This window comes from Chaetodon trifascialis, chromosome 6 (assembly GCF_039877785.1).
Source record: "Chaetodon trifascialis isolate fChaTrf1 chromosome 6, fChaTrf1.hap1, whole genome shotgun sequence".
NCBI classification, from domain to species: domain Eukaryota; kingdom Metazoa; phylum Chordata; class Actinopteri; order Chaetodontiformes; family Chaetodontidae; genus Chaetodon; species Chaetodon trifascialis.
In genome coordinates this window covers 17,116,006-17,141,610 of record NC_092061.1, presented here as the reverse complement: position 1 = coordinate 17,141,610, position 25,605 = coordinate 17,116,006, and the positions used below count along the sequence as shown (strand labels likewise).

Here is a 25,605-nt window from a genome sequence, read left to right as displayed (position 1 = left end):
TACTGCTCCATTTTGAGTGTCAGACACAGGATGTTTCAACCAATCATCATCATTTCAAGCTATTTCATGTGTCTATTCATTACTCTTGACTAACAATTTCAAAATGTTCATACATTAAGCAATGTTCATTCTTACGTGGAGCTATTGTTCATAGCTAATGATTTTAACCATTTATTCATTAAGCTACTTTGAACTATTTCAACTGGTTATTCATTATAATTTCTACTATTTATCTGTTATTTTTAGTTATTTCAACTGTTTATTCATTATAATTTCTACTATTTATCTGTTACTTTTAGTTATTTCAACTGTTTATTCATTACTTCAAAATGGAGATAGGCAATTCTTCAAAAGGCCTCTCCAAGCATTTCCAAGTACCCAGTAACTACCGACAACACGGGACACACTGCATTTGTTTCCAGATTTCCATAACAATCACCATCACCAAGAAGCATGTTCACTGAAGAGGTAAAGGTATCATTGGGTGGAGTTATTCCTTAGTTTAAGTATTACTTTGCACAAACAAGTAATTACAGCAAGGGTTTGTGTCAGGGCGGAGGGGGAAGTAGAAGAAAACATTAAGAGAAAAAGCATGTGTTCATTCATTCATTTACTCTATGATGGAAACATGAAAGCAGGTACAAACATGGATCGCCAGTCAGTCTTCATTTTACTGGGAAATCGCACCCTGTGCAGACAAAATTGCAAGGGAACAGATTTGCATTACACCAAATTTGCACTCCTATTTGGCCAGTTTCTTTTCTTAACACACACACAGCAGGTAAACTTGATAGACTGACAGACTGGCCTCAGATCCAATTCTTATCTCAAACATTGAACAATATTCACATGAATTACAAGTGGCAGAGGTTCTACAACAAGATAAAACCTTGGTGTTGCGTTTCGGGCTCACTCCACCTTTCTCCATACATTTTCTGTCAGCAAGGCAGAGCATCAAGTATCCCCCAGTTTTGTGCTGGTTCTCTGTAACATGTAACCACTGGATGAAAGAAGTATGAATCACACACATTGCACTTTTTAATTGTCCGCCCCTCACCCAAAAGAATTACAGAAAATGTGAGCGAATTGGAGAAAATCATGAACTGGCCCTCATCCTCTACAGAAGAGAAGACGCTGTTCAAGTTTAACCATTTTTCTCATGATCACAAATGTGTTTATTTATTCATTCAACAAGGACAGCTGAACTGAAGCTAATTTGCAGCCTACGTCTCTGTTCACCCTTTTAAATTGGGGTTAAACAACTAAACAAACAAATGGATGAAAGAGTAAGAGCAACAGAAGAGATAAAACGGACTGTGTGCATATGCCAGACCTGTCAACACTGCCGTTATTGTGGATTCTCTCATATTTTCCCCCTCTCTGAAAATATTTAAAAGGGGGGATAGCGGTGTCCTCCCATTAATATATTTCATATAACTCTCCTGTATTTTTAACCAGTCTTCCAAAAAAGGTTGATTATAACATTAATGGGAGGAAAAGTCAAGTTGTTTGCTATACTCCCCTCCAGAACAACAGGTGGCAGTATGTCAAAAATTAGCTGTAACATCTACTGGTGATAAGTCATTCAAACCCCACCCACCAATAAAACAAGAAGAAGGCTAAAGGTTTATACAAATGGGAGAGGGCTTAATGAAGAGCAATGCTGGTCTAATATGTCACACAGATGTAAGCATCACGGGGAGGAAAAAGTGACAAATCTGGTGCAGAAACATGCTCCACTAGTGAATGTATTTACACCATTAGTATATACAGTATGAAACCAGAGGAACCCCCCAACCCTCCCACCCCCCGTTTCTCTCATGTGAAAAAAACAACACTGGTCTAACTTTGGCAGAAAATATTTTATCCATGTTGGACCCCATCAGTGTAAGAAAAACAAGGTTTTCAAGGCCTCTCATCGTGAGAAAGCACAGTCTGATATTTCAAGATAACAAGATAATTACTGTGTGATTTCAAACATTTCCAAACCGATAGAAGAGATTTCTGCACACTCGGATAGCTTTTCACTTTGTCTGAGACCCTGATCAGAGCATACATGATCCAACATTGGACGGGCTGGTGCAAGTAACCAATCCCATTCTAATCACTGGCAGAATGCAGTACTCCTGTGCACACCCTGCTGGTCCAATTTCCACCTCCTGAGTACTTTTTTAAATGCAGACTGGAATCCTGGGTTTGTTAGGCTCAAGAATGGACGCCATGCTCGTTACAAAACACAGGGGGTGGAACCCAGTAAATATAGAAAGAACATATACAAACAGCCCATTTCATCACATTGTAAATTGGTAAACAAGGATCTAAAAACAGAACAAAGAGCATGAAGGGTTGTCTGGTGAGTGCCATCATGACCCATAGACTCCAAAATTTTCATTAGAAATGAAGAAATAAACATCCTGGATTACAGCATAACACTCATATCAACATCCTTGCTGAAGCCCCTATAGTGTGTCTAAAATGTCAGTTCAAAAGAGACAGGGGTAAAAATGACATTTGCCACCACAGCAGCTCTTGGCTCTTATACTCCTCATACAAAATGCTGCAGTATAGCCGTGATGATTTACAGCCAAGCCGAGCTGAGAACATAATCTGATTGAGAGGGGCTGAAAGTATCCTTGAGTCCTTGTGCACAACCTGATGAAGTAACCATGAGAAAGACTGAGACAATAAACGTGTGAAAACTCATTTTCTGAGCAACATCACCTGTTTGTTTATTGGTTCAGGTTATACTGAAGTACTTCTGAAGAATGAGTCAAAAACCACTAACAGTGAGAGAGGATGGTCACTTCTGGCAGTGCAAAGCTCAGAAAAAGACAGATTATTTAGCTGTCAGTTGATGTCTTTTGGCAGCTCAACTTCACATTCTTCAAATCAATCCACTGAAAATTACTTACAGCAGTAGATTGCATTACATTATATTACAAATGAGAATTGAAAGATTTTAGGCACATCTTTAAGCTTGAAGGCCAGTTTGTTATACAAGCATTGTTATTCACTTATGACAAGAGAATTTCTCTTTAATACTGATTGTTTCCTAACATGCAGCTCAGAAAATAAGACTTTGCCCTCATGTGAACCTCTCTGCACCTCCACGGCGAGGGGGCGACGCACGTCATACATTGTTGACATACCAGCCATCAAACTGTCCACTGGGGCTCATTGGATGAGTCTGATAGCTTTAGCATGTGGTACAGCTTGTTTTTATTGTGGCAGTGTGCTGGTCGCTTATTGTCTTTGTAAATCCTGGACAGCTGAAGGAAGGGCAGACGCACACGTACAGTAGCAGAGCTGTGACATTCACACATCCACAGAGCTGCACAGGATGCAACAGGTGACCCATCCTCGGATATTGCCATTGTCAGAACATTGTTGTGCATTTCATGTTGCCAGATCTTCTGGGAGGAAATTCTGTAAGGGTGAGGTTCAGGAAAACAGAAGCCAAACCATTACAAGCCTGCTGCTTAATGCACAGATAATCTTTACAAAAGGAGCTGTTCATTTTCCATGCACAGAAAAGAATCTCATCAGTGTTTTAGTCATTAAATAAATAAATGTATGGGTTGACACCACAAAACAGACAAAGCAACTAACCACAACAATCTCCAGTCAAAGCCCTTTTACTTGCTCCTTCTAGAGGCTTTTCATCACATCACCATCAGAAGATAATATCTTCTCATAACAACTAAGTATATTATACTTAGTTGTTATGAACTTATAAACATTCAAAATCTCCATTATTCAATGAAGATAATAATAGAAGGAATACAACAATTGAGAGTTTGAACACACAGTTTTGTGATAACTGAGTAAACATCTTGTGACATGGTTGAAAGCTCAAGAATAAGCCAGCAAGTGGATATTTAGTCTTAGTATTTAGTCTTTAGTATTTAGTGGTGATAGAAATGCTGTTTTAGAGGCTTTCAATTAAATTTGGTATAAAATTCCTCAAAAAGGTGAAAAAGTTTTTGCTGTTTCTTTCCCAATGTGTACTGTATATATCCTGGATTATACCGTCTCTGAAAAAGGCCTTGTAGATATTAATGTAATAGAGCTAGACCAACTCTACACCAGTCAAAAACTGATCAAAACTGCTCAAAAACCTTCACTGTCGCACGCCATCTCTAAAGAGCAATGATAATGGAGGTGAAATAACACACTTCCCTCATTTAAGTCCTCCTACATCTTGACCAGCCCACTTCCAGCTGACCCTGCTCCATCTGGTAATTATAGTTAATGCACAGAAGTGCCTTGCACTGACAATACAACGAGACTGAGACAATGTAATTCTGCAGTTAGAGATGCTTTTTAAGTGATCGATACGGATTGAAGTGTCATTGACTTCATGGAAACCTGAACTTTAAGTCAGTTTAAGTCACCCTCTCTGTGGGTGCAGGGAGTTTGGTGATTACAGTGAGAGAAATCTAAAGCCGTGGCTTCAGCGTGAGACCTTCATCACAAAAGTCCCTGTGAAGTCTATAAAACATCAAATTACCAAAAAAGATCACTTTGTTCTTGTCAGCTGATAATAACATAACCTCCACATGTTGCAAATAAAGACCTTTATCTTCTGTCTCAGACTCACAAAAAAGGTTTCCTGTCCTTAAAACACAACTCAGGTTCTTTATCATCATCAAATCAGAGCAACCCAACCTGGAGGAAAGTGGATTTTACTCAAATCTATGACCCTTGAATCATCATGACCAATAACACATGAAATCTCACATAACAAACAAAGCCTACTCTCTTCATGTATGTGCAGTATAAACACAATATTAACTCATTTCAAGTTATTGCATCTAAAAAGCCATCTTTTGTTTCATCCTCCAATAGCTAAAAATCCCATCAAGATTCAATGTTTTATTGACATTCAGCATATAAAAATATCTCAGGACATCAAAAAACCCAAATGAGAAATAAAACAAATGGCTTCTTTTATCACACACAGAAATGCATTGTGTCTAGAGAGTTTTATGCATTTCTATTGCTTTTTTTGTATGTATGAAATGCCTCACGGGCCGAATCAGAGGGTCCCGCGGACCGCATACGGCCCGGAGGCCGGACGTTCCCCACCCCAGTGTTAAATGTAATTAAAAATAATAAACCGTTTAAAAAGAAATTCTATATGATGGTTAATTAGCACTGTACAGCTGGCATCATTATCATCTTTACCACCTCTTACCGTCCATCACTCTGCAATCAGTGATCGAGTGATTTGAGTCAAGCTAAGGCTGGCCTCCGATGTGCAGCCATCGTTCTCAAACAGAGACATAATCAAAATTACCTGGTGGGTGTTTCCGGACAGATTTTTACTGATTGTCTTTTTTCAAATGAATTCATGCCATCGTGTGAGCCTGCAGAAAAGGAGAGTGAGCGCGGGCTGGCTGGTCCAATGGGCAGCATCACATCCTGTCTGACTGAGCTGGGTGTAGACCTGGAGTCGAGGCGGAGGGAGGAAACTGCAGCGGGACCAGCAACACTGGGAGTCTGTCTGGTTGGTGCCACTGGTGCCACTGGTTTGATTCCCACCGTCCCACAAAGTGAATGAAGCTGGATTATCATTATCATTATTATTATTATTATTATTATTATTTGCGCTAAAGACAAAGAAAGGGACACGCCTGTTTAAAGAAGCTGCTCCAGGAATCATTTGGATATTTTGCCTGTGATGTTCTGGGGAAACTTTTACTGGACGATGTTTTCGCCGCTTTTGGGAGGTTTTCCATGTATGAAGTATATGTTTTATTTTTATTTCCATAGGCCGTCTCTTGTTACTGTCTCCAATATTTATACCGTAGCTGGTAATTAACATAATCTTGCATTCCTGTTAATTTCGACAAACTGAAGGGGAGCGCGGACTCCGGATTGCCACCCAAACGCAGATTTTTTGGCACTTTATGAATGCAGCTGTAATCACCTAGGGGAGCGTCAAGTACTTAAATGGGTCCATCATGAGAACGAGACAATCAAGCTCCTTTATGCTTCAAGATCAGCTGCAGTCTCTGCACATTGTCTGTTATGAATAGACCGATCTCCAATTGAGCCTCTTCACTTTAGAGATTTTTCGATTTTCGATTATACAGCTATTGAAATTAGGATGCGCCGCCTTTTTTCTCGTAACTTGGTGTCTCGGTTACTTTTTTTTTTTTTTTTTTTTTGATTGCCAGATGAAATTGACACTCGGGCTGCCACTTATCAAGCGAAGCATTTCAATCCACCACTAATTGCAGATATAGTGCCATCGTTTCTTTTCACCTCGTTTGATTGCATGGGAATACAGCCTCCCATTGCGCACGACAAGAATGATCGATCGTATATGGGTCTTTTTTCCTTCTAATTGCATCAAAATTTCTTTTGTTGCCAGGGTTTAAATGCAAGAGAAACTGTTATTCGTTGTTTTGGACCGGATATAGTGTGGGCTGGGGCAGAGATGCGTAATACGAAGAGCAAGCTCCATCTTCTCTCCAAATAGGCAGCGTTCAAGACCCGAAAATGGTGAGTCACAAACATCTGGACGAGTCTGGTTTGCAACCTTTTGATTTCTTTGTCTTACGTTCGGGGTAAGGTTTAGTTGATCCCTCTTGCTCTCCTCCTGAACTTTTTGCATTACAGATAACCTTGGAGGGACTCTGGATTTGGCTCAGCTTTAGTCAGCAGGAGACTGAACTGTACCTATGAGTGGCATGCATTTATAATCATGGATGCGGTGGAGAGAAAAGACAAATCTCAATTAATCCACTTTTGATTAGATGCTTAGAGTTCAGACAATGCAACATTTTTAGCCTGAGATACATCTTTGTGTTATAAAATTAAAATGAAACCTAACATGTTGAATCATCACAGCACATGCGTGGATGTCTGTTCACAAGTTCAGAGTAAATGTGTAAATCTGTATCCTAGTGGTCCTGTAACTGGAGAAAATAAAGCTTTTCTGGAAATCCAGTTATTTTCTGTTAGATATTAGTGTTTTTCTACAGGACTGGGTCTTCATGTTTCCACCATCTCACTGATCAGAGCTGAAACACCGGGCGGACTATTTTCTTTCAGTAACTCTGAGCTTAAGAAATGAAACAAACTACAAGAGAGGTCGAAACTTCCGTTTGATATGAAACCGTTTTCGTTTTGTTTCTTTCCTCACGCAGTCTAAGTCGGAGGTGAAGAAGGAGTCCGGTGAGTCCAGTCCGTCGGAGGGCGCCTGTCTCTGCTCTCCTCCGGCGGCCAAGAACCAGTGCGCCAGCTGCGGCATGGAGATCCACGACCGGTACCTGCTCAAGGTGAGAAATGAGAAGGAGGTGCGGAAGAAAAGGGATAAATATTTACACTCAGAAAGAATTAAACATATCCATGAATCTTCCAGTTCCAACTCCGGTTCTTATGTGGTTTGCGAATTTTCTTGTATTCTTAATTTTTGTTTCTGTTCACCCAAGATTGATCTCAACAAAATAAGCGCAAAATAGGTGAATATGGTGCCAATTTTACGCACGCATTGCTATTCAACCCTCTTTTATCTGGTGGCTTTTTCTCCTCAGGTTTGTATGTGTTTCTTTTATTTTGAAAAAATGAATTGGAAAATGAATTATTTAGTTAATCCTTTAAGGGAGGTTTTAAATTGCTTTCACTGAAATATGGCGCGTTGTTCAGCATCTTGATGAGAGATGCATTGATTGTCAGTCACACACACACACACACACACACACACACACACACACACACACACACACACACACACACACACACACACACACACACACACCTGCATCAGTCTGTCAGTGTGATCGTATATTTTCTGTAATCTCCACAGGTCAACAACCTGAACTGGCATTTGGGATGTTTGGAGTGTTCAGTGTGCAGAGCGTCTCTGCGACAACACAACAGCTGCTACGTGAAAAACAAAGAAATCTACTGCAAACTGGATTATTTCAGGTAAGATCAGGTTTTATTTTTAAATCGTTAGTGAAGTTCATTTTATTAAAATCAGTGTCAATAAATGTGGAGTATAATCGATTTCAATCAGTACCAAAGCCAAAGCTAAAGATTCACTTCATGTTATCATTTTAAAATAAATGTTCATTCTTATGGTAGGCCTTCATTAATAGTAGCAGAATTAATAACCTAAGTTAATAATAAGTCAACGTCTTTTGAATGGGGTTCACTTCAAATTTGAGAATTAACGAAATAAAATGAATGAAATTCAGTGATTCGACTTTGTTCAAATATTTATTTTGAAATGTTTGTTTCTTTTGAAATGTAATTTTATTTCGTTTTTTTCTCGGTCGCCCTATTTCACCATGCCGACGTTTATTCTGTAAGATAAATTGAGTTGCCTGTACACGCAAACTCTGTGGTTTGTCCCTCTGCTTCTGAGGCCAATTCATTTAACGTAAATGGCTTATACTGCATTTGTTGAGCAGCATTTGAAAAACAAAGAAATTAACGAAAAATAGCCTTGAATAAAACAGACAAATGAAAAACATGAGATTTTATGTAAATAATGTTCCTCCACAATCCCAATGCAACCGGCTGATACTGATAATGTTTTCATTAAAAAAAAAAAAAAAAAAAAAAAAAGCTAATGAACCCCCTGAATTGTTGTAAATGATACCTTATGAACTTGTGTTTTTACAATATTTGAAGAGCATCCTTCCTGTTTTTTTCACAGTAATGAAAAAGCCTTGCAGACAGACAAATGTGCATATAAATGTGATTTTATTAGTTTTGTAAGTATTTTTGGAAACCATACTTGCTTCTAGACATGCAGGATGACATTTTAATGCTTCTCTACTTCATTCCTGCTAATACTGAGAAATGGAGAAATGGATTTCACGGTGGACTGATGACAGACTTTGGTTTATATTTCGGAGTGTTTTTACAGCTAACTGATCTTTGCTCTCCAAGATCAACTCTGGACTCAAGTATAACATGATTTGTCCTCCCACTTCGGTGAATCATCATTTCCTCAGTGAAAAATATGTTCTGCATAATGGGCTGTAATGGGCTTTTACTCTAAAGGATCTTTTCAGCAGAATACAGTATATTAAAGCAAAACCATGTTTTTGAAACTAATTCTCAGGCTGTAAAAATCTGTTTACATTTGCTGCCTGAGAGTCAGATCAGCTCAATGAACAAATTGCTGGAGTGTCAACCAGGCAAAGTCAGCTACTGTCCAAAACCGCCTCATGCATTTCAGTGGGTTTTGGTCATTTGACTGATTGCAGATTTGTTTGAAAATTTGAACCACTAATGTGCAATATTATTACCTAATTTTGTGGCCCTGTTTCATTGAGGGACTTTGCATCAAAATCTGTTTTAGGACCTTATTACTTTAGTTTACATTTCGCTCATGTGGTTTCCCTTTCCTTATCAAAGTTGACTTCAGTCTGCTTATCACGACCTAACTGACACACAGAAACCTCGGGTCAAGGTAGGGCATCTTTTTACTGGTGGATGAGAGGAACATCTCTCCCTCACTTTTTCAAAATCCCAGTTTTGTCACCTCCATTTTTACAATTTTAGTTTGATTTACTCTCTTTAAACTATGCTTTCTTATTCTTTGGCTGCCACAATCGATGTGAAACAAGGGCTGAGTTGATAAAAATGTTTACGATTGCCTTTATTCTCAGTGCAGGGCTCACTAAATATTCACAAGCAGTGAGGTGACTGGAGAGTGTGCAATTTTTTGCCCTGAGTCTTACCTCCCAGGCTCCCAGGACACAGACGGGTGGAACTATTGCATATTTTTCAGAGACTGTGATTCAGTGTACTATTTACTTACAGATTACAATTAGGTTTAAAAAGACACTGGAAATAATTATCAATAAGAGATAAGGCATTAAAGGACATCCCCTAACTAAGAAGTAGGCTGGCACAGACAGGGAGTCCATAACCCTGGAACTTTCTAAGATATTATGGGAGACCAAAGAAAGGAGTAGCTTATATATTCTTGACTCTGCTTTATTAGTTTTACTGTATTAATATGAAGTGTCACTGTACTGCTACTGTTACTGGAGAAAAAATAAACAAATAGGATTTGCTTGGCAGACACTGAATATTAGAAGATTCTGCACACAATCAGGACATCCCTGCTTTTAACTGATCTCTGTAACCTACAGCCAACCTTCACCCACTCTTTTCTTCTTCTTCTTCCTCACAGTAGGTTCGGCACTAAGTGCGCCCAGTGTGGCCGGCAGGTGTACGCAAGTGACTGGGTGCGGCGGGCTCGGGGCAGCGTGTACCACCTGGCCTGTTTTGCCTGTTTCTCCTGTAAGAGGCAGCTGTCCACCGGGGAGGAGTTTGGCCTGGTGGAGGGCAGGGTCCTCTGCCGCAGCCACTATGACATCATGCTGGACAACCTCCGCAGGGCTGCAGAAAATGGTAACAGACATTATCAAAGATGTATCTCAGATGGTCTCAGCAAAACTATGTACGAGTCAGGGCCTCAGTAACAACGGGAACAACATATTCTGGCAACTCTTGATCACTTGAGTTCTAAAGTTTCCGATGTTCCATTGAAGTTTCCTCCCAAGTAGCTTTTTTTCCACACTGGATGACAAAATGATAGATATATTCTGGATGAGCTTTTTATTGCAGTCACGTAACTCTCTTACTGAGTCAAATATCAAAATACAAAGAACAAGTATGAGGGTTTGCGCTGTGGTTGTCCACCCAATGTGAGATTAAATGGTGGACCTACTTCAACATCTGTAAGGTTAGATTAACTGAAAAGAGGGATGTTTTGAGGATTTCTAACAAAAATAGTCACAGTTTGAAGATAATAAACAATAGGCAGAAGGACAGAAATAAAACACCTAGAGGAATAATTCATCTGCATGAAAAGCTGAAGGCCATTACGTTCCTCATGGACCCTATAGTCCATAATACCCTCGGTAATTCCTATACTTTTCACACTGATACTCCAGTGGAAGACTCTGCTCTCTGCTGTGCTGACACAGAGGAAAACCTAGGCCATAATAGTATAAATACTTGGGACTGTGCGGTTGTTGGCAAGAAAACATTTTAATTACGTGAAAGGGCTGTTTGGACAAATGCTCAATTTCATGACACAGACTTGAGCTGTAACGAAATTGGTCAGTAAACTCATAACTATGTTATTTTGTGTAATTTCACAATAAAATGAGTGAAATGTGAGCGAGACCTGTTGTGATTGTGCTTTCTTAAAGGCACAGGGCTGACTCTGGAGGGAGCGCTGCCCTCTGATCAGGACTGCCAACCAAAACCAGCCAAGAGGGCACGGACATCGTTCACTGCTGAGCAGCTGCAGGTACACCCTGCCTCCAACGTGTGTGTGTGTGTGTGTGTGTGTGTGTGTGTGTGTGTGTGTGTGTGTGTGTGTGTGTGTGTGTGTGTGTGTGTGTGTGTGTGTGTGTTGTGTGTGTGTGTGTGTGTTTGTGTGTGTGTGTGTTCAGACGCAGTGTTACCTGTGTTTCTGTCTGTATAAGCTTGACTGAAGGCTGTGTGTCCTCACAGGTGATGCAGTCTCAGTTCGCTCAGGACAACAACCCTGACGCTCAGACGCTACAGAAACTGGCAGAAGTGACGGGACTGAGCAGACGAGTCATACAGGTAGGAAAAGATAAAACATACGCTGAGACTATGATGAAATTTTGCATTTATGACACCGCTGGTTCCCATCTGGGGGTTGAAAACCTTTTAAGGGGCTATGAGAGAGTCAGTGGGCTTAAAGATACTATTATAAGATTTATTTGTGTTGAAGTGAAACAAATTGAAGAGGGGAAAATCACTCTTTGGTTGTGCTTATTACAGTTCGTAGACTCGTAACCTGTGATTAGTTACAAAATACTGTAGACGCTTCAGATGTCTGAAGCCTTAAAACAGGTTTGGCACCTTTCATATAAAAATTGTTTTATTCCTGGAAAACGCAGTATCTGATTTCTTTTGTTGTTGTTGTTCACATTATTTACATTTTGTTGAGTTTTTGGACAAATAATCACTTCATCAAGAGATTTTCCTTCTGAATTCCTCATTGTGGGGTAATAAGCTCTCATTTTTAAGCGTCGGTCCCAATGTTCTTGCTGGTCAACCCTGAAAATTGAGGTGGTTTTCTTTTTGCTATTGACGAATTTAAAGGATTTTTAGAGACCAGAAAGAAAATGGCAAATATAAAGATATGTAATTCTCCCCCTTTAATCAGCTTGTGCCCCCTCAGATCAGACCCCTTGGTTGAATGCTACTGATTTCAACCATTTTAAACATTTAAACTCTCATGAAACTCTGATCAATTAAATTCTTTTCGGGAGACAATTAACAGTGTCGTACTTCAGAGGAGGACAGGTTTCATTGTAGGACTTACGCATGTCCTGCCCACTGTTTAAGTGAATCTTGTACACAAACCAAGTGGTCTACTTGTCAATCAATACATCAATACGTCAATAGCCCTGGCCCTTATGAATTCAATGAACTGTCACACTTGGTTGTAAGTGCTCTTTGCATGTTGTCATAGTGATCCAAGCAACATTTGAGCATCACTTCTGCTCGTGTCCCATTCTCTCTTACAGGAATAAGGCTGAACAGACTCCACCTAATAGTCATTTATTGGTTAAGATGCTTTAATGAACTATTTGCATTCTTGTAATTGACCCTTGACCCCAGGAAAAGCAGAAATAATAGTGACACGGTTTGATTTGAGTAAAACTTCAGTTCCTCTCACAGGTTGCACTAGTTTATAGCGTTACTGCTTTGTAATAAGTTCTCACATTTTATAACTTCACAATTCTAATAAAATGCATTTTGGAATATATTTTTAGACCAAACTAAATTCTATGTGTTTATACAATCCGTTATAAATATTGACCGCAACTTCAAATCAATCAGCAGTCATGGTCATTCTGCAAAAGGAATAACCTCACATGTGTGCATCCATATTTGAAGCTTGTGGCCTGGGGCTGGAAGGGTTAAGCTGATGGGTAAAATCCTCCCACACCACACTGGAATGATTTGTCTGGCAGAGACAAATAAACAAATAAACAAATGGGGTCTGGTGAGAAGCACAACAGTCAAACCTTGAGCCTGCTTTCCACTGTGTTTGTTGTGGAGTATATTTCCTCTGCCTGCCGCAAGTTCACATCATCTGTAATATTTCCCAGGTTTGGTTTCAGAACTGCCGTGCACGACACAAAAAGCAGCCTCAGAGCAGCTTCTCTCAGAGCGCTCCACTGTCCAGGATGCCTCCATCGCTGCCAGACGATATCCACTATTCACCATTCAGCAGCCCGGACCGACCACATCTACTGGCCCTGCACGGATACCTGGACAGTGAGTGTCAGGCCTTATTCTTAGTGCCACTTTGTTTGGGATGGTTGAGTTGTTTTCTGAACCAAAGACGACTGACACACATAAAATTATGTTTTAAAAAGCAGAAAGACACATATTGTTATAAATGTTTCTAATACAGTACATTTAATAATCTATTTCCCGATATTTTAACTAATCAGCTTCTCAACGTGCTTGTAAAGTTGATCAAGATGAAAAGGTTTTATTTGTGACATCAGACCGGATGCAGTAGTGGAATGTAGCTAATTACATTTAATCAAATGCTGCACTTAAGTAAAAATCTAAGTTACTTGTACTTTTCTTGAGTACTTCTATTTCATGCTACTACCTCTATGGCGCTCTGTGGAAATATTGTGCAGTTTAACTCCATTACATTTATCTGATAATGAGTACTTTTAGTACTTCACGTTTACTTTAATACTTATGAGATATTATTTTTGACACTTAAAGTGCATTTTGTAACAATCTTTATGTCCTTTCACTATTGCTAATACAGTACTTGTACTTGTAAGGGAACATATTAAACTACAGTATTGCTGCTTATGTAAAGTTACTCCTTCACTGTCAGTATATGTAGTGAAATGCAGGGTGACACACTCTTGTGATTGTGATGAAAAGGAATGCTAATTAGAATAAGAGTATAAATAAAGATTAGAAAAAGAAAAGGATCAAAATTCAAGAACAAAAACTTAAAAATCACATTATAAATATAAAGTGTATGTTGTTCTGGTGTGTACATGGCCTGTGCACATACAGTTGGTCACAGCTGTCAGGCAAACTATACAATAAAATTTCGTAAGCAGTGCAGAGGATTTGGAAGATGGACCCCTCCTCTGTCGCCTCTTCCTGAGGTTTCTTCCTTTTCTTTCCAGTGTTCCCTCATCCAAATTGAGGGTCTAAGCATAGTGGGTGTGGTTTGTTGTACAGATTGTAAAGGCCTTTGAGACAAATGTTTAATTTCTGTTTAGATTCTGATTGACATTGTATTGTAGCTTCATTACAAATATATTAACAAATTCGGAAAAAATTCTGAATCTCTTTCCTTATACGGTCTTGAACAAAATTACAGTAACATCCTCACGTTCCTCCACAAACTCATGATTTTTCTCCTCTTTTTGCAGCTCATCCCTTCTCCGTCCTCACTGCCCCGGGCCACTTGACCCACCCATCCATCTCTTTACCACAGCTTCCCATCAGCCGCTGACTTCCTGCATCTACTTTTTGCAGCGTCACCACTCTGATGTTGTGAAGCAAATCCATTGGGACATACTGTCAGTAATCTGCTCTGTTTGGGAGTCTAATCCCCTGCGGGCAGCAGGGACCTTGGCGATCTGTTTTCAATCAAGTCAGATTCTTCGCTGAGAGAGTTCTGCGCTCAACTTTGTCTTTTTAAGACAGCAGACTGTGGCGATTGGAGAAATGTCCCACCTCCATGCCAACATGGGAGTTTTTTTATTTTGTCTCGTTTTTTTATGATGCAGAGAAGACGACCACTTTTGTTTCATTTTTCCTCATTTTTGATGGGACACGAAACATTGCATCAGGTCAGGATTTCTCCTTTTGTTTACCCACTCATACAAGGTATTTTAATTATATTGCTGCAATATGAGCTCTCAGAAAAGAAGGAAAAAAGGTGTGTTGTAGCAGCATTACAGTAAAACCTCTGCATTTTTGTCTGTATTGGTGATGAGCACATTTGCAGCTTTACTGTTGTTTGTTGTTGTGTTGTCAGAAAATGGAAACTCTAATTTATTCAGAACAAAACTTCACTTTTAAAAAGCACTTTTAAATGTGTCTTGAAATTGAAATTCAGTGATTGTACGTTGTAAATACTGCTACAGTTTAATAAAAATGTATCAGAGCTGTTATGAAAATGTTAGTGTTTGAATAATTAAGGATCAGGTTGATTTAATCAAGCAGAGGGAGCAAGGAGAGTGCTTTTGTGTGTGTGTGTGTGTGTGTGTGTGTGTGTGTGTGTGTGTGTGTGTGTGTGTGTGTGTGTGTGTGTGTGTGTGTGTGTGTGTGTGTGTGTGTGTGCCCCTCTAATTTCAGGACAAACGCACATTTTGAAAGATCATTACAGAGAAACGTGAATGCATCTCTGCTGGTAGCACATTATATCAGGACTCTATTTTTACACTAAGAGCTCCAAAAATTGAAGGGGTGACCTGTCAGAGGCCAAGTACCTGCAGTGACCTGTTATTGAGGGCAATATCCTGTGACAAACCTGCACATCATCTCCAATTGACGCTCAACAGGACATGCGACCAATCCTGTTGTGCACACGATTATTTGAAACGACCTTTTCACTCAAAGCACGGCCATTGATCGGGCAGTTTGTTGGTTTTTCGAAGGCCTTTTAACACAGATTTTCTACAGTTGTTACATTGATTGGCAGCACTTAAGGGGCTGAGATGGGAAGAATGAATTGGATACTTTGAGTCAAAGGATATCATTAGATCTGGATTTTCCAAACTGGATCAATGTGGAGGGGTGTTCACCACTGTAATAAATTAAGAGTGCACCACGCCCATCCACGCTGCACATGTCTCGTTTCACAATCCTGAGAGCAACTGGATACAGGATTTCTCAGGCTGGTGGAGATAGTGATATTTGGGAGTTTAAACATATCTGATGATGATGTATCATCCAGTATTTATTTGTTTTACATAAACACAAAACATACACTGATAATATTCTGCTCAACAGATAAGATATCAAAACCGCTCCCACAGTTTTCCATTTAATTTAAGGTTGCAGCTTGTAGCCCGTTAGCTTGGCTTAGGAAAAAGACTGGAAACAGTCTGCTTCTGTCCGAAGAGGTACGATGAATAAATCTGCAAACCAGCATCTTTAAAGACCACAAACTAACACATTCCATCTCATTTGTAGCAACGGTGGCTTATATTTGAAACTACTTTCATTGTTGATTTATTGGCCAATTATCTCCCAATTAATCAAATAAAGATTAGTTCTGTAAAATGTCAGAAAATTATGGAGGCCACAAAAGGTCACTGTGTTATATATATATATTATTTTATTTTATTTTATTTTATTTTATTTTATTTTATTTTATTTTATTTTATTTTATTTTATTTTTTTCTTTCTTACATTTGCATTCCCTCTGATAACTGTACTTTGATGCAGTATTAAGTATCATGTAATGGACCAATGCTGGTTGCAATTGGGCCCAGCTTGAGCTAGGTGTGGCTGCAGTCTGTATCATTGCAGCTGGATAGATAACTTGCAGAGTTGCTGCTGAAGCTGATTGAGACAGACTCACTGTGATTGTGACTATCGCTGTGGGATGACTGAGCTTCGGTTGTCACTGTGATTGTGGCTGCAGCCATGGCTGTGCTTCAGTTGTTACCATTACGGCAGTGACACATTAGTTTATAACGGGTGTAACACTAAGCACATGCAGGGGTTGTATGTGTGCAGTGAAGTGACCTGCTTCTGCTGGCTGAGCATTTTATTGAAGCCACTGTATTCCTGAACTCCAGTGGCATACGAGTAACACATCTTTTGTGTCTGATAGAAGCACCGCCAGTGCAAATCCCATGTGGCTTAACAATGCTCGCTGGGCTAATGCTAATTTGAGCTGTAAAGAGTCGTACAGCTACCATAACCATAACTCTATCCATAGCCTCAGTTTCAACCACCACAGCCAGGCAGAGCAGCTGCAGCTGCTCACAGTGACTGTACACTGTCACAGCTCAGCCTTTTCAAAGAAGTAATGAGCAATGAAAGCATAGTGTAAGATGTCACATCATCTCTCCTATCTGTGGCATCTTGTGAGCCTTTCCCTAAATTGGCAGTGCATTATAACAGGACTGGACTAAAACTATCAAGATTGTGATGTATGAAAACCTCATATGCAGTCGCTTTGGATAAAGTGTCTGCCAAATGACAAATTGTAATTGTAATTGTAAAACTCAAGGTGACGCCTTTAGATTGCTTTTTTGTCCAACTAGCAGTCCAAAACTTAAAGATGGTAGAAAAAAGACAATCAACAAATCCTTACAAGTGAGAAACAGAACTGGATAACTGATAGAACAGTTTCAGATGTTTTTTGTCAATCAATAAATCAACCATTTTTTTCAATCACTTACACAAAGACCTCTTTCTAGCAGTTACCAATATGCATGTACAGTATGTGTCACAGAGAAATAATATCATACCAGTAAAATGCTCTGTAGTTGGAAATTGGACTGGAAGGTTGGTCTCATGCCAGTCATTCCTAAATTAATAATCCAGCAGTCAACCTTAAGGGAATAGCTTGACATTTTGGAAAATACTCTACCACTCTCATGTCTGCTTAGTAAACATGAAGCTAACATTAGCAGTTTATCTTAGCAAAAAGACATGAAACAGTGGAAAGGGGACTGCTCATTATTCCAAAAATGCCAGTAGTCTGAAAAATGTCCCACTGGTCCACGAGACAGCCCGTTAACCCAAAAACAATTGTCCATTAAGGCCCAGTGCTGCAAAAATACACACTCACTGGACTGGACTTTCCTCTGATTGGCTAGTGTTGGTTGCTTGGTTAGGGTCAGGGTTAGATGGTGCTGATTGGGGATTTGTTTTACCTTTGGAAAGAGCCAGCAGGCTCGCTGTTTCCCCTGGTCTCTGATCTTCATGCTAACCTAACTGCTGCTGGCTGCAGCTTTAGGTGATATTTAACAGACAGACATAAAAGTAGTATGGGTCATCTCATCTAATTCTCAGGAAGGAAGTGAATAAGATTATTTACCAAACTGCCAGACTATTCCTATGAAGAATAAATAGATTTTTTAGATTGCTGCTTATGTATTTTGGTGGATATTTGATTCGTTTTGTTTTCTCTGTGGAATTAAAGCAGGGGAACACAAACATGCGATTTGATTAAAAATGCAGAGTGTAACCACATCTGCATTAATATAGTTTGCAGTGACAGCAGTATTTCTCCTGTTGAGATGGAGCAGCAACGTCAGAAACATGACAATGAGTTATCCCTCTCAGAGATTCATTAAAGATGCCCAAACGTTGATTTGACAGGTGTGAGTGAGTGTCTGTGTCTGCATCATTGTCAGATTTTTAGGTACATCTGTCTTTGTGAGGGAGTGCATCGTATACCTAAGAGCACCTAATGTAACGTGTAAAAAAAAAAAAAAAAAAAAGAGGACTGATGCAATACTCTCATTCTTTCCTGAACTTTACCTTTGAGTCAAACTTCTTTTTCCAATCAATCACTTTCAATCAATTCAACCCAGGAAGAAACTTTCAGGAAAACGAAGCCTCCTTGTGAAATCTGAGAACAAAAGCTGTCTTCATGCTGAGCAGAGAGATGATTATCAGGCTGACATAGTTTGGGCCACCTGCCAGCACTACACTGTAAAAACGCACATTTCTTCCCCATTAAAGTCCCTCTCAGATATGAGCGCTTAAAGCAACGTTAAGGCATGTCTCTCTCCATGCACAAGCATCCCTGAACATTTAAGCCGCCCCGTTTTGTCATCATGTCATGCGTCCGCCTCAGTGATTGGCAGCTTCAAGTGGTTACAGATGAAAGCGGGCCCCCCATGCTAATGAATAGGCCCCTGATTGCAGAGCTGCTCGCTCTCTAAATTACAGCATCGCCCGCCTAATGAGCAGATACAGTGCAGTGCCCCCCCGTCTCAGCGTATTCAAATTTCTCTCCTTCACGCTGATGAGCTCTCCCCTGCACAACAGTCAACAAAACCTCTGTGGAAGATTGCAACATGGGCCATCTTCATCAGCACCCTCCTCCTCCTCCTCCTCCTCCTCCTCCTCCTCCTCAAGTTTGATTCAGATGCTGCCATATGCTGGCAGGTTCTTGTGAGTTTTTTTTTTCCTGCTTCACTTCAGGATATTATTCAACTGAACTAATGGTGCCATGTAAAGTGTCTGAATGGCTGATGAGCACGATAATGTTTCAGTTTCAATGCATAAATAAAAAAGGTTGGATAATATGTTTTATAAAAAGAAAGCAACCCACATTGTCACCAAACTGACAATGTAAAGGAATACTGTTTTTGGAGTAAAATGTAGCAATGCAGACAATACACATCTCTACATTTCACAGTCTACTGATAAAATAACCACTTTAGCTTCATTGTTAACATTTGTTAAGAAAAAAATGCTCAAGTGAGGCTGAGCCTTATTTTTCACGTGGTAAAAGACATTCAAAAGTTTATTTTTAAGTTTTGTCTGAAACCCCCAAAAGGCAAAATTATATCAATGCTAAATTGGTACAATGTTCACTAACTAAATCGGCACTGGAGGTCTAACAAGATTTTCCATGTGTCAGTGTGCAACAGGCCAGCGTTAGAGAGATACTTGTTATTTTAAGTGTTGACAGTATGATGTCTTTTTTCCTGGCTTTCCTGAAAGTGAAAACACAAGACCAGAATAAGTATAAATATGAAGCATAGATTGAACTGCGTGTAACATAAACTGCTTGACATTAGCATGCCCAGCTAACTAGCTTATTAGCTACAGCAGTAAAAACCTAGGGCATGTCATTAGCTTACTATATTATCATGTAGGGTTAAGTTAGAAAAAAAAATTCAGAGCAAGATGCTACTAAACCACAATTTAAACTAGGCCTGGTGTTAGTGACTTCTCTTTTTACCCGCTAACTTTGTTTGTATTTTCTTTCTGATTTGGTGTAATATAAGGCTGTTGTCATCTTTGCACAATAGTTAGGAGGCTATTCCAATGTTGTCAATAGAATTGAATGGAGCTGCCTAGTTTCATCTGATAAACTCTACCAGCAACATAAACCCAACATCTTGATTGGATGAGAAGACTGCTTTTGTTCACCCTTGTCAGAAATCAAGGACCTATTGTTTCAAAAATTACTAGCAATTTTGAGCAGCATCAAAGACCGTATTCACACAGTGGCCAATTTTATCTGACATCATGCTCAGGGCGGGAAGTTCGAATGCTGTCATCAAAAAGATAATGTTGCTGCTGTGCTCCAGGTTGCATGTCGTATGTTTCACTGCTTCCTGATTGATCAGCAACTGAAAAGACAGTGGGGAGTTAAAACACTGAGAACCCATGAGCACTTGGTATTGTTACACAACACAACACAAAGCCTAAATTAATTCTGAAATATCAACACAAAACTTGGACACCTTTATTTAACCCTGCAAGTAAAATGCACTGATTGTAATCAAGCTTGCTCTGTAACGCTAACTCTCTTGCTGTCTCTCCACCTTAACTCTGAATTGTTCTGGTTGAATCAGTAACATCATGTGACATTATGCTCACTGAAGCACGTGTTTCTGTGTAATATTCACACAGATCACATCCAACAAGCTCTTTAGCAGTGTTTTATGTGGCATGAAGAGGCTGGAAAGATACGCCTGTTTTTTTTTTTTTACATTGTCTTTTCAGCTGCCGGTCATCCAGGAAGCAGTGAAATTATATGATCTGTCTGATTACCTACATTTATGTGATTTGCAACCTGGAGCACAGCAGTACTACATTATCCTTTTGATGACAGCAGTTGAGCTTACCACTCTGAGCATATACACTTACTGTCTACTGAATGACAATAAAAGTTGTTTAAGTCTAAGTCTGACCTCAGAGGGTCACCATGTATTTATGGTCTGCTGTAAATATGTCATAGCAATAGTAACTAAGGGGCAGGGCTTAGCAGACACATTGACTTAATTCATAATCTGTCAGACAGAGCACTCATGAACAGTTATCTTTGAAGCATAAACTCATGACACCTACGCTGTTGTTTAGTTTTGCTTTTAATTAGGTCTAGTTGTAAACTTGACTTGCAAATTTTCTGTGGTTTTCAACTTGTTCGCAACCAAATAAATGTGCTATCCTGCTTCAAAACGCATTGGGAGTTTTCCTCAACAACAGCTGCCTATTCCTGGAAGCACTTAAAGCATCACATCTAAATGTAATGTCATCCATCAGCTGTTTGGCGACACAAGAGAAAACCAGCAATTTGAGCTCCTCTCAGACCAACTAAATTTGTTGTTCAAAACTGGACTATCTGAGGCTTCGGAGCAGGACCACGTCAACAAACAGCAGCGCAAGTGTTAACACGACATGAGTGAACATTTTTAGGTGAAACGTCCTTTCTGTAGGCAAACTGGACCACAATGAATTTACTTTGTGGCTTAGGGTGTTTTGTTTAAATGTGGATATTGCACAGGCCTACCATTTAACCCCGGCTATAAAAGCTCTACACAACTGGATTCAGTATCAAGTTTCCAAACAAAGCCAAAACAAAGCAAAACAAATTTATTTGACTCTGGACTGCGGGCTGGTACATAGTGTGCAATAGAAATTCTGAGAAATAAACAAAGAAACTTTTTTTCGTGTGTAAACTATGACTCTTACAGTAGCACACGAGAGCAGGAGGAGGGCTGATGAAAAGCAAGGAAATAGTTGAAACATATGATTCACTTCACCCAGGCTGACGGCCAATGGTGCACTATGCAAAAATAAACACAGGACTCCACAGCAGGTTCCCAGAATGTGTTTATTTGGGGTGGGGGGAGGGGGACGACAACCACTTTTGAAATATCACAGCACTTCATTTTGATTTATAAGAAGCTGGAGCAGGAGTTAAACCACTCTCCTGTCTGCTGCATGCTGGATGGTGGCGCTACAACACACTGGAAGACTGAAGGCAGAACTATTTCCAAGTTAATACAATGCACGTATTCCCAGATGGGTTTGAAATGAGCTGCTTTTCAATACAATTCAGCAGAAAGGATAATAATTATCTGATCTTATCTTGCCAGAAATTCCTCATATTTCCAGACTCGCATTCAGGAAAATGATATCTTTAATATATCGTAGACAGACGGAAAAACTGTAAAACAACCATGCCTGTTTTATTAAACCAATACAACAAAGTCAATCTAGTGCATTCATCTGTATTGCTGTATTGTAGATAAGATCTCACAGCAGCCTGTTTGAATGTTTCGACCTCTGCATTCAACTGTATGTTGTAAATTTTAGTTCAGGACACACTGTCATGCTATGTAGGGGAAGGGGTAATTGGCTACTGACACTGCTTAAATGTTATGATTGGGACAAGGTGATGGATGATCAGGACCAAGTGAACAGTGCTCCTGACGCTCAGTCTACTCTCCATTACAGACAAAAAACAGGAAGCACCATTGTAGTATTTTTATCAATAGAGAAAAACAAAATCTGACAGTGAAAAATACCTGTATAATACACTTTCTATGTATGCAGTAGCAGCTGTGTGACCTGAAACCACTTACATTATGTTTAAGATGCACAGCAATGCTGCACTAACTATTCTTTAACACTGAATGAAAGAACTCTCTGTAATGTGAAAAGAGGTCATTTGTAATAATGAACCCATAATTACCATCCAGTTCTGCAGCTCTATAATATAATTGATTGTTTGGGCTTTGTGGTGTTCATGTACTGTAACTAATATGTCACTCAAGAACATGGATCAGATAAAGTCCCATATATATGTTTCCTTGGGGAGCTGGTGGAGACCAAACCAAAGCTGCAGAAAATTACACAAAATTGAATTTGAAATGTTAAGCTTGAGCTGAAATGTGGGCGCTGTCATTTTTTTTTGAATAGCTGTGTTTCATCTGTGGGTCAACATTCATTTCTGCTGCTTTCCTGCTCATTATATGTCAATAATAATGTACATGTTGTCTTAAAATATGTTCATATTAAGATGTCCTGTGTTGAAAATGAAGTGTCAAAATAATGCATCCTTATACCAAATTTTCATGAAGCTAGAGCATCATACACTAAAACATGGATTTATTTGTTTGTCAGCCTTGTTTATTTTGGGCTTATGTTGTGTATAATACATAAACTGTATATAGAGATCTTTATATATCTTTATCAATCTTTATATACAGTCTTCAGTAATAACATATTTGAGCACTGAAACAGTTGCTGTTAGCAGCATTTTTGCATGTGTTCCAAATTAACTTAATGCTACATAATGTGTCGTGTTTTTACACCCACAAGGTGGCAGTACATCCATGCTGCATCCTCCACCTGTATTCATCTGAAAATACCCCAACAATCCCCTCCAGAATGACACTTCAGAGGAATAACATTCATGTGTTCCTGAGAGATGTTATTTCAAAAAGGATATATGCTACACATGAGCCCGCGTGCTTTCTGTCACATGTATTAGATTGTGTTGTTGTAAGAGCTGTTGGCGTCGCCACAAACACCTGTACAATGTCATGCAATCCAGCACAACAGTCCAAGACTTAATACCACATTCAGGAAGACGGGAAATGTAATTTTCTTTTGTTGTGGACAGCTGGATAGAGTTAAGGTATTCGTGTTACTGTGCTGGATAGGTGACAACTTGTTCAGATTACAAACAGCACAAAAGAAACTTTCCACACAGAACAGTGTAAAAAATCTAATCTACCAGGATGCAACGCTGATATTACATCTGCTTTATCTGCTATAAAAGACTTGATTTGATCATGTGGATGATCTGAGCAGCTTGGAGGGCACATCTTTTCCTTGTTGGGATTGTATGCATGTAAGGAGCATGTGTGAGTGCGGTTGGGTGTAGAGAGAGGGAAGTAAGGCACAAAACCAGTTCAGTGTCACTGTGTGATCTGATCCTACAAAGATTATAATAATCACCAGATGAACTTTACAATAGAGTAACAAGGAATTGCATACGGTGTACCAGCAAGAGAGGGCTGAGAGATTTTTGATACTTATCAAAAAGGTGTGTGTGTGTATCTGTTTCTGTCTGTTTGTGTGGGAATATAGGCCACCTTTCCAGTTCTGTCAGACCTACGCCCTGCATTTCTCAGGGGTCTTCTCTTTCTTCTCATTCTGTCCCTCCATTGTTCCTGCTTCCTCCTGTTTCTCCCCTTCCCGCCAGACCATCCTCAGGTGGAGCCGGCTCCCTCACATCACTCAGAGTGCATTGTGTCCGCACTCAATGGGATCACTGTGGAGACAGCGCAGCCCCTGTTTCCAGCCTGCTAGCCACACCATTTTGCCCTTCGGTTTCACCATACAGGTCAGATGAAGACCTGAAGAGGCTGATGTCACTGTATGGAGTAATGAGCCTAAATATAGCTCAAAAAGTGTGTATCCTGCTCATGAGATGATTTACTGCTAGTTTACATTTACATCATCTAATACATATTCATGACGAGTATGAGTACCATTTTTCTCACTAATCAAGCATCTCTATCATGCATTTTTGATCAAATCCACAACAGCAGGGTCTAAATGCACTGAAAACACCTCAGTACACTGATGATTTTCCTTCTTTGGATAATAAAATTAAATCTGAATTCAGTTTAGTTTAGAATTTAGTTTTACTGTTTCACAATCTAAATCAAGTGTCAACTTACAGCTGCTGTTTGCAAACCTGTGATGCTGCAGAAAAGGACCTGCATTTTAATATTCTTACACTAGTTTAGTTTATGTGTGCCACAGTTTGGGTTTTTTTTTTTTCACTCCTCTACAAGGTGTCAAGTTGCATCCTCCTATTTGTTGCTATGGGATTGGACAGGCCAGCAGTGGCTCCACCCCTGACAAAGACAGTTGTGCCTCTGCAGTCAAACTCACCTGTGAAAACTGGTCCAGCAACAACGGTCACTCACACCATCAGGTTCGAAATCTGACAGAGCAGCACAAGACAAAACGTACTGAAGACCTGAGCTCAATGTAAGTACTATTTTATTCTTTCAGTGCTGTTCTTACTCATCAAATAACCTCTCATTATCACTGAATGAGCAATAAAGTTTTCAGTTTTACACAGGAAGAAGTTTTAAAGCTCACAGCTACTCTGACACAGAAACTGTCCAATGCTGAAGGAGGGATGCCTTGAAATCTAGTAAATTCTCCATCTGTGTACATTTAGTAGCTGGATCACTGAATGAGCCTAACAAGCCTCTGTCTGAAGTGACTGTTAACATGTTTCACTGGAAATTCAATTAAGCCCTTGCAAAGAGATGCAAAGCAACTAGAGAGAGACCCAAAACAGCTACAGAGAGACACAAATTGACTACAGAGAGACACAATTTGACTACAGAGAGACACAAAAAGTTAGAGAAGAGACACAAAAGGACACAATGTACCTACTGTACAAAGGCACAAGACTACAGATGCAAAACCAGGGAGAGATGCATAACAACTACAAGCAAGACGAAACAAGTATAAACAGATGCAAAATGTGTATCGACAGATGCAAAAAAAAAAAACTATAGAAAGAGATGTAAAATGACTACAAAAAAGTAAAACATCAACAGACAC

At 39.5% G+C, this 25,605-nt stretch overlaps 1 protein-coding gene across 2 annotated transcripts; it reads left to right on the top strand.

Moving 5' to 3' along the window:
* The first annotated feature begins 5,487 nt into the window (after positions 1–5,487).
* On the top strand, positions 5,488–15,193 carry lhx6b (LIM homeobox 6b). Of its 2 annotated transcripts, XM_070964605.1 has the most exons (9): positions 5,488–5,741; positions 6,380–6,510; positions 7,158–7,289; positions 7,817–7,938; positions 10,166–10,386; positions 11,193–11,293; positions 11,500–11,595; positions 13,137–13,305; positions 14,445–15,193. In XM_070964605.1, the coding sequence occupies exons 2-9, from the start codon at positions 6,508–6,510 to the stop codon at positions 14,525–14,527; spliced, it is 927 nt and encodes a 308-aa protein (XP_070820706.1). In that variant the 5' UTR covers positions 5,488–5,741; positions 6,380–6,507; the 3' UTR covers positions 14,528–15,193. The 2 variants fall into 2 exon arrangements, with proteins under 2 accessions (XP_070820706.1, XP_070820707.1); XM_070964606.1 differs by lacking the exon at positions 5,488–5,741 and having other exon boundaries at positions 6,373–6,510.
* The last annotated feature ends 10,412 nt before the right edge of the window (positions 15,194–25,605 follow it).

What these genes read in the sequence shown, in the direction of transcription:
- lhx6b (XM_070964605.1), top strand. An exon ending in ACGACCGGTACCTGCTCAAG is followed by an intron (nt 7,290 to 7,816) that starts GTGAGAAATGAG and finishes TAATCTCCACAG; the next exon opens with GTCAACAACCTGAACTGGCA. An exon ending in TGAGCAGACGAGTCATACAG is followed by an intron (nt 11,596 to 13,136) that starts GTAGGAAAAGAT and finishes AATATTTCCCAG; the next exon opens with GTTTGGTTTCAGAACTGCCG.